The 9,056-nt window shown below is 34.4% G+C and overlaps 1 protein-coding gene across 1 annotated transcript; it reads right to left on the bottom strand.

Moving 5' to 3' along the window:
• Window positions 1-5,850: 5,850 nt before the first annotated feature.
• Window positions 5,851-8,174, bottom strand: LOC106420400 (casein kinase II subunit alpha-2). The gene is made up of 10 exons (XM_022715025.2): window positions 7,819-8,174; window positions 7,561-7,690; window positions 7,283-7,477; window positions 7,053-7,210; window positions 6,853-6,943; window positions 6,710-6,775; window positions 6,525-6,607; window positions 6,381-6,444; window positions 6,236-6,304; window positions 5,851-6,099 (listed from the first exon to the last, which is right to left on the bottom strand). The coding sequence occupies exons 1-10, from the start codon at window positions 8,055-8,057 to the stop codon at window positions 6,043-6,045; spliced, it is 1,152 nt and encodes a 383-aa protein (XP_022570746.1). The 5' UTR covers window positions 8,058-8,174; the 3' UTR covers window positions 5,851-6,042.
• Window positions 8,175-9,056: the final 882 nt, after the last annotated feature.

Consider the following 9,056-nt stretch of genomic DNA (forward strand, 5'->3'; position numbering starts at 1 on the left):
TCTGCGATTCGAAATGGATAAGAAAGCAAATGGAACAACAACTAAACAAATTGGTAGAGAAGTTTGCATACCAGATAGTGGCACAACGCACACTATACTGAAGGATAAGAATATTTCTCTACTTTAAAGTCAGTAAAATGACTATAAACACAATATCAGGTCCTACAGACCTGATCGAAGGAATTGGCAAGGCGAACTTTATGTTGCCTAATGGAACAAAGTTTTCCATAGATAATGCCTTATATTCTCCAAATTCTAAGAGAAATTTGTTGAGTTTCAAAGATATATACCGTCAAGGGTATAACACTCAGTCTGCAACTGAGAATGGAAAGAAGTATTTGTATATAACTTCTGAAAAATCAGGCAAAGGCCTTGTACTGGAAAATTTCCAGAACTTCCTTCGGATTGCATCACACTATATTGATGCTATAGAATCACATCTTGTGATAAAAAGAAATCCAGAAGATGTTACATTATGGCATGATCGCCTTGGTCATCCAGGCACTACAATGATGCGAAAAATCATTGAAAGCTCACATGGTCATTCAATAAAAACCAAGATATATATCAAAGTAATAAAATGACATGTGATGCGTGTGCTCTTGGGAAATTAATCATAAGACCATCACCAACCAAAATTGACAAAGAATCACCAAAGTTTTTGGAAAGAATCCAAGTGATATTTGTGGACCAATACATCCACCGTGTGGACCATTTTACTACTTTATGGTATTAATAGATGCATCGAGTAGATGGTCATGTTTGTTTGTTATCATCTCGAAATATGGCATTTGCGAGATTTCTAACTCAGATAATCAAATTAAGACACAGTTCTCAGATTATCCAATTAAAAGAGTTAGATTAGATAACGCTGGTGAATTCACATCCCAAGCTTTTAATGATTATTGTATGGTATCAGGGATTGAAGTAGAGCATTTTGTTGCTCATGTTCATACACAAAATGGTTTGGCAGAATCATTAATTAAACGGCTGCAACTAATTGCAAGGCCATTGATCATGAGATCAAAACTCCCAACCTCTGTATGGGGACATGCTATTCTGCATGCAGAAGCACTAATTCGGATAAGACCAAGTGCATACCACAGATATTCTCCATTACAGTTAGCATTTGGAAAAGAACCAAATATCTCTCATCTAAAAATCTTTGGTTGCGCGGTTTTATTCCAATAGCACCACCGCAACGTACAAAGATGGGACCGCAAAGACGGTTGGGAATATATATTGGCTATGATTCTCCATCAATAATAAGATACCTAGAACCACAAACTGGTGATGTGTTTACGGCACGATTTGCCGATTGTCATTTCAATGAGAAAGAATTCCCAACTCTAGGGGGAGACAATAAACAAGTAGGAAAGAGATCAAATGGAGTGTACCATCGTTATTACACCTTGATCCTCCTACGAAACAGTCAGAACTAGAAGTTCGACGTATCATGCATTTACAAAATATAGCAAATCAGCTACCTGATGCATTTGCTGATACCAAATGGTAACTAAATCACATATACCCGCTGCAAATACACCTGCTCGTATTGAAATACCACAAAATGGTGGAACGGCAGTTGATACACGTGAATCAGGAACACGTTTAAAGCGCGGTAGACCTATTGGTTCAAAGGATAAACTTCCTAGAAAACGTAAGGAATGTGAAAAGCATGATACTCCCAAAATAACAGAAAATATTTTGGACGAAGAAAATTGTGAATCGAACGACAATATAAAGCATCTTGAATCTGAAGGAAATCATGAGATTTCTATCAATTACATCCATAATGGAAAGATATGGAAACGAAATGAGATGGATGATATTGATGACGTTTTCTCATACCTTTTAGCAAAGGAAATAAATGAAGAAAACGAAGATCCAGAACCAAAGTCTGTATATGAATGTCAAAAGAGACATGACTGGATAAAATGGAAAGATGCGATTCAAGTCGAATTAGATTCGCTTAACAAACGAAATGTATTCGGACCTATTGTGCTCACACCCAAAGATGTAAAACCTGTTGGGTACAAATGGGTGTTTGTCCGAAAAGAAATGAGAAAAACGAGATTACAAGATACAAAGCTCGTCTCGTAGCCCAAGGTTTCTCTCAAAGGCCAGGAATTGATTATGAGGAAACTTATTCTCCTGTCATGGACGCAATCACATTTAGATTCCTGATGAGCCTAGCGGCCAATGAAAATTTAGAAATGCGTCTCATGGATGTCGTTACGGCATATTTATATGGATCATTAGATACTGATATCTATATGAGAATCCCAGATGGATTTAAAATGCCAGAAACGTTAAGTTCCAAACCTAAAGAGTTATGTGCAATAAAATTGCAAAGATCATTATATGGGTTAAAACAATCTGGACGAATGTGGTATAATCGTCTCAGCGAACACTTAACAAAAGAAGGATACACGAATGATCCTATATGCCCTTGTGTTTTCATAAAGAAAACAACATCCGGATTTGTGATAATCGCGGTGTACGTTGATGATCTTAATATTATTGGAACTCAAAACGAAATCCAAAAGGCATCAAACTATCTGAAAGGAGAATTTGAGATGAAAGATCTCGGCCAGACAAAATATTGTCTAGGATTACAAATTGAGCATTCTCGAAAGGGTATATTTGTACACCAGTCTACATATACCAAACGAGTATTGAAACGCTTTAACATGGATAAAGCAACTCCTCTTAGCACCCCGATGGTCGTTAGATCACTTAATGTTGAAAATGATCCGTTTCGACCATCTGAGGAAAATGAAGAAATACTTGGTCCTGAAACTCCATACTTAAGTGCAATTGGAGCTCTTATGTATCTTGCAAATTGTACTCGACCTGACATATCTTTTGCTGTTAATCTTTTAGCGAGATTCAGTTCGTCTCCTACACGAAGACATTGGAATGAAATTAAACATGTCTTTCGTTACCTTCAAGGAACAACTGATTTGGGCTTGTTTTATCCTAAAAGTTCAAAAGGTCAAATGATTGGTTTTGCAGATGCAGGTTATTTGTCAGATCCACACAAAGCTCGATCCCAGACAGGATATGTTTTTACAATTGGAGGCACCGTCATATCTTGGCGTTCTCAGAAGCAGACACTTGTTGCTACTTCTTCAAATCACGCTGAGATCATTGCACTACATGAAGCAAGTAGAGAATGTGTATGGCTAAGATCAATAAGCCGACACATCTGTTCAAGCAGTGGGATTGGCGAAAATACGGAGCCAACTATTCTATATGAAAATAACGCGGCATGTGTTGCTCAAACGAAGGAAGGATATATCAAAAGTGATAGAATCAAACATATACCTCCGAAGTTCTTCTCATACACTCAAGAGCTCGAGAAGAATAAAGAGATTGAAGTAAGATATGTTCGATCATGCGACAATGCAGCCGACCTCTTCACAAAATCACTCCCTACCTCGGTATTCAGAAAACACATCCATAACATTGGGATGCGCCATCAGAAGGATCTATGACTGTTCATTCGAGGGGGAGCTTACGTAGTTGTACTCTTTTTACCTTACTATGGTTTTTCCCATGGGTTTTCCTGGAAAGGTTTTTAACGAGGCAACAAAGACGTTAAGCGAGAGCGGATAGTGACACCGGCCCCCAAGGGGGAGTGTTACGAAAGTAAACAAAAGCGGTCACCGTAATGTTTGAAATAATTAAAGATGTGGGTCCCGCTGCACTATTTGCACAGTAAATTTTCTTCTATATATACGAACGTTTGCGTTCGTTTATAAAGCACACCTAAAAACATTTCTCTTCTATTCTCTCTATGTATCAGTGTTATTTCTTTCTACGGGTATAAAATTTTGCCCTTATTTAAATTTCTGCGATACAAATAAATTACAGTTCTTTTTATAACATGTTTAATATTTTAAAGACTACCAATGATTTTCAACCACAAACATTGGCTCCTACAATGGTGGCAAACAAGTTAACTGTGTCGACGAAGACTACAAGTCAACAATGTCACTCTAGCATGCAGAGTTGAAAATAATGTGTTCGACTAAATTAAATATTTGTATAAATGTGTGTTGGAAGAAAAATTACAACCGCAAATGGTCTAATATGTATTATTGGATTTTCAGAAAATCAATATTAATGAGTTTTAAACCAAGTCCCTATACGCACCCAGAGTTGAAAACTAGAACAATGTCACTCACTATACGCACGATAGGCCTAAGACGGATTGGATATCCGGGCAATTTTAAGATATTCGGATCTTTATCCGACAGATCTATAATTTTATTATCTTTATCTGGATCTGGGGTTCGCGGATATCCGGATGTCGGATATCCTTCTAAAAATTATAATATCCGGCGGATATCCGGATCCAGATTTGGATCCTTAAAATAAATAAAAAATAATATTAATATATATAAAATATTAACAATAATTTAAAAATAAAAAAATATATAATGTTTTTAGTTATTTCTATGTATAATATTACAAAATTTACATAAAATTTATATATACTATTATAAAAATGAAAATTTATTAAATAAAATTTGTTTTTATATATAGATATTATTATTTTTGAAATAGTTATAATAAAATTTACGGATCTGGATATCCGGACTAAAAATCAAGATATCCGGATCCGGATTCGGTTTTGACGGATCCAACATTTTACTATCCGGATCCGAATTCGACATCTCCGGATATCCAGATTTTCGGATCGGATCCGGATCTCGGATAAAAGTCTCAGACCTAACGCACCCATAGTTGATTTTATTTTGAGTTGAAATTTAATATATAATAACTAGAATCTACCTAGCTGGGGGTTTTTCTTCTGATGTTTAGTTTTCTTTTTCTTTTCTGGGCAAACTATATTTGTAGATATATTTTCATACAAAGTAACAACACATTTTTTTTTGAGTGAAGTATCAACACATCTTTAAACTTTTAACAGATGTTGTCATACAAATTATAAAATGAAAACAAAATAAAATATAACTCACCGCGAATTAAAATTTAAAATTATAGAGTATTTATAGCACAAAATAAATTATTAATATAATTTCAATAGAGTATATATAAATTTTGAAATTAATTAATAATTTATATTGTGCTAAATAACTCTATAATTTTACTAAATTTTAACCAGGGTGAGTTATATTTTAGTTTGTTTTCATTTTATACTTTATATAAGAACTTTATAAAGTTTGAAAATTCAAATTTTATAAATAATTTATATTTAGTTTTTTTTTTGTAAAATGTAACCTACTATGCATGTTCGTATATATCTTTCAAAATATTAAATAAAAATATGCATTGCTATTTCTATAAAATATATTCTAAAAATGACTTTAAAAATCTTAATAACCAAAAGGTTAACAAATTATTTTTAAAAATTTATAATTTTATGAAAATCTTAATATATCTTAGAATTATAGTTATTTATACTACATATACAATTCTCAGTAATACAAACATCATTAGAACGAAATTCTCGCTCAACAGTGCCAACCATCATGAATTATCAAATTTCAATATTATGGGGGGAATTCTTATTTTATGGAGTGCTATTAAAGTTTCTTTTCTTATTTTTAGATATATTTGAAAATATATTATTGGACTATATAAGAATTTCAAACTTTGCAATCCCTTTAATTTAAATATTTCTTTGTTCTTAAATATTGCTTGGCCATTGGTTATATCCTCTTTGGCTTAAGGAGTTTTTTGTGCCACACTAGTGCTATAACCTCTGTGCTGTAGCCTTGTAAGTAGTTTGTTGTTGTTGTCTGATGCTTGGCATCTTCTTTACTGATGATTTTTGTATATCTTGATCATCTTTTGATTTTAATGGAAATTTTCAGATGTAAAAAAAACTAGATTCCTTTTTATAAATATCAAGATTAAACAATAGAAGTTCTACAGAAGATTGAAAATAGATGAAAATACTCGGATAAACTTTTAAAGTTAAACATTAACACCACTTCTTTAAAAGATAACAACAACTTATCGGGAGGACAATCCACCAGTTTCAGATACACACTCAGAGACGTCCTATTAAGTTCTCATTCTGCTGCTCTCTGCTGCCTTGACTTGTGCGAAATAAGGATGAGCCTGTCGTATTCACAAAAGGTATCAAACCTAACTAATCAATCTCATTCTCATGATCATATCCATGTAAACAAACAAGATTCTCTGATCATAAGCAGACCAAGAAATATCAGCGGCTGAATAATGTTCAGTTACATACCATTGCTTCTTTTGCAGTTAACCTGTCTTGATGATCATACCGAAGTAGCTTGTCCAGGAAATCAATCGCCTACATGTAAGAAAACACAACAAGTTAGAGAGCTCGGGGAAGCAGCAGTGGCAAAAGTCAAATGGATCTGTGTTACCTCAGGTGAGACCAAATGCCTATTGTCAGCATTGATGAATTTGGACCAAGGCTTCCTGCTATGTCTATGGAAATATCCCCAAGGAGAGTATTAATCATTGGCATTACTATTATAATATTAGGGAATACGTGACTTATTGCTTACCTCCCAACAAGTGCCTCTAATTGAGCGTCAAGTTCTAACTGATACTTGTTCAGATATGCATTCAATTCATCGGTTCCAAGGACCTGAGTCAAGAGTCAAACAAATACTCTTTAGATGTGAAAAAAAAACAACTTGACGCCCTCTAAAATCACAATAATACACATTGCTAAAAACAATTAAATTACCTTGGCAATTTTGACAAGCTGATCCTGGTTGTCATGGCCATAGAAGAAAGGTTCCTTGCGGAATATCTACAAGGGAAGATAATTAGGCAAATCAGATGAAAACATGGTGCAGATAATCATATAAATGTAGCAAAGGTACTCACCATCCCAGCAAACATGCAACCGAGGCTCCACATGTCCAAGGAATAGTCATAGTCCTGTAAATCCACTAAAAGTTCGGGTCCCTTGAAGTACCTGATTGAAGAGGTAACATTTCATCGAGCTTAGTTATTGATAAAGACAGTATAATGTGACATGTTTACCATTAAAAAAAAAAAAAAAAAAAAAAAAGAGATAACAGAACCTGGAGGCCACACGGACGTTATACTCTTTTCCAGGATGATAAAACTCAGCGAGACCCCAATCTATAAGGCGAAGTTTGCGCAGCTCATGGTCGATCATGACATTGTGTGGCTTGACATCTCTGTGCATTATACCTTGCGAGTGGCAGTAGTCCAATGCCTGCAAATTTCAAGGTTATAACTAACCTTTATATGTTGTAACTGAATGGTAAAGGGATTACACAAAAGTTACCTTCAGCAGCTCGTAGATGTAGTATCGGATGTCATAGTCAGTCAAAGTAGGATACAGAACCTTAAAGTCAGTGCTGTTAACATACTCAAATATCAAGCTTGGGGTTTTTGAGTGTTGGTCTCTGACAACATCGAGCAGCTTCACAATATTTGGGCCTCCACAGAGATTCTGAAGTATCTTAATCTCTCTTCTAATCTGTTAAAGGATGGGATCACATAAATAACAATTCACAAAAGCCACTCTGCAAAAGAAACTATCTAAGTTTTAAGTAATGTAACCTTCTTCTTCTTGACAGGCTTAAGAATCTTGATAACACATTTCTCGTTGCTGTTCATGTTAATCCCCTCGAAAACTTCACTGTATTTGCCTCTCCCCACTTTCCTCACTACCTCGTAATCATCTTGCTCCCTGAAGAAACCAAACACAAAAGAAGAAAGCCATCATCATTCACCTATCATATACCAAGCAACTTGTCCTCATACAAATCAAACATCAGACAGAAGCCAAAAAAAGACGAAGAAAGCTTTGGATCTTACCCCCACTCAACATTGAGAGACTCGTAATCCCAATACTCTTTGGGACGGATCACGTTCACGTCGGTGTACACACGAGCTTTCGACATCACGGTGGGAAGAGAGATCTCTTCTTCGCGTGGATATGGATCGAAGCTGCTCCCGTTAAGAGAAAGCGCCGACGGCGCACGCGAGATGAAGATGGCGCAGCACAATAAGAGGAAGCGTCCAAGAGATGCGTAGGAGGAGGTGATTAGGCGCATATATCACTCAGTGCGCTCTCCCGTCCTGGATTACTCTCCTTTAGTGGCATACACTGACTCAATTATGGAAAGAAAAGTTAAAAAGAAATATTATACTAATTTGTTTAAAACGGTGCGTGTTGGCTTAACCCTAAAAGGCCTCGAAACCGTTTATGTACTTCATTATCATCATCGTAATATCTCCGGGCCTCTTTCTCTCCTTTCTTCCTGAACAATTCAAAGAAAGTTTTTTTTTTTATTTCGAGCAACCAATTAAAAAAAGTTATTAAATGAAAAACCGAGATTTTAGTAGATTACTTATTTTTTTAACTCAAAATTTATTAAATCTTTTTGTAATGAAACATATCATGGTTTACAAAAGCAGGCAGAAAATAGTAATATCTCCAGAAGCAATAGCATATTACTTTTAAAATCAAGTTTTTAATACCGTTAAATCATATAACAATAATGATATTATTCTGTATGTTTTTAATAGATAAAGTTTTATTGTTTTTTTAATTTTAAATTACATGACATTTTTAATTTTTAATTTAAACTTTATTAATTTGTTTATTATTATATAATTTTTACCTAAGCCAATCCAAATTAGAAGAATTAGGCGATTACCCTTATAGAGATCTAAATTAGTGACTTGCCTATAACTTGACACAGAGATAACTTTTTTTATAATTTGGTTTAGGTTGACATTTACACCCTTTTTACATTCTCTTTCCCTCTACAATTCATTCTGACTGTCTATTTTTCCTGCCATTCTATCCCTTCTCTTTCTTCTTAATCTCATCCTCTGTCTTTTTTTTTTCTTTTTTCTGATTCTCCTCGTTCATTTTTCTTCATTTCTTTTTCTTCCTTGAATATATTTGTTGATTTATCATTTTTCAATCAAGATACATAAAATTTTGGATGCCAATTTTTTGATATTCCAACGAAAACCAAAAGTGATTTAACACCAAATCTTGATAAAACCGACGAATTTCATGATAGTAATTCTATTGATGATAA

The sequence above is a fragment of the Brassica napus genome, unplaced genomic scaffold (assembly GCF_020379485.1).
Source record: "Brassica napus cultivar Da-Ae unplaced genomic scaffold, Da-Ae ScsIHWf_394;HRSCAF=617, whole genome shotgun sequence".
In the NCBI taxonomy this organism is placed as follows: Eukaryota; Viridiplantae; Streptophyta; class Magnoliopsida; order Brassicales; family Brassicaceae; genus Brassica; species Brassica napus.

Bases quoted from the DNA above. Each gene is read 5' to 3' on its own strand.
- LOC106420400 (XM_022715025.2), bottom strand. From the start codon at position 8,057: ATGCGCCTAATCACCTCCTCCTACGCATCTCTTGGACGCTTCCTCTTA. The intron at 6,776-6,852 runs GTGAGTACCTTT...CTTCCCTTGTAG, and splicing joins GTTGCATGTTTGCTGGGATG to ATATTCCGCAAGGAACCTTT. The intron at 6,100-6,235 runs GTATGTAACTGA...TGAATACGACAG, and splicing joins TAACTGCAAAAGAAGCAATG to GCTCATCCTTATTTCGCACA.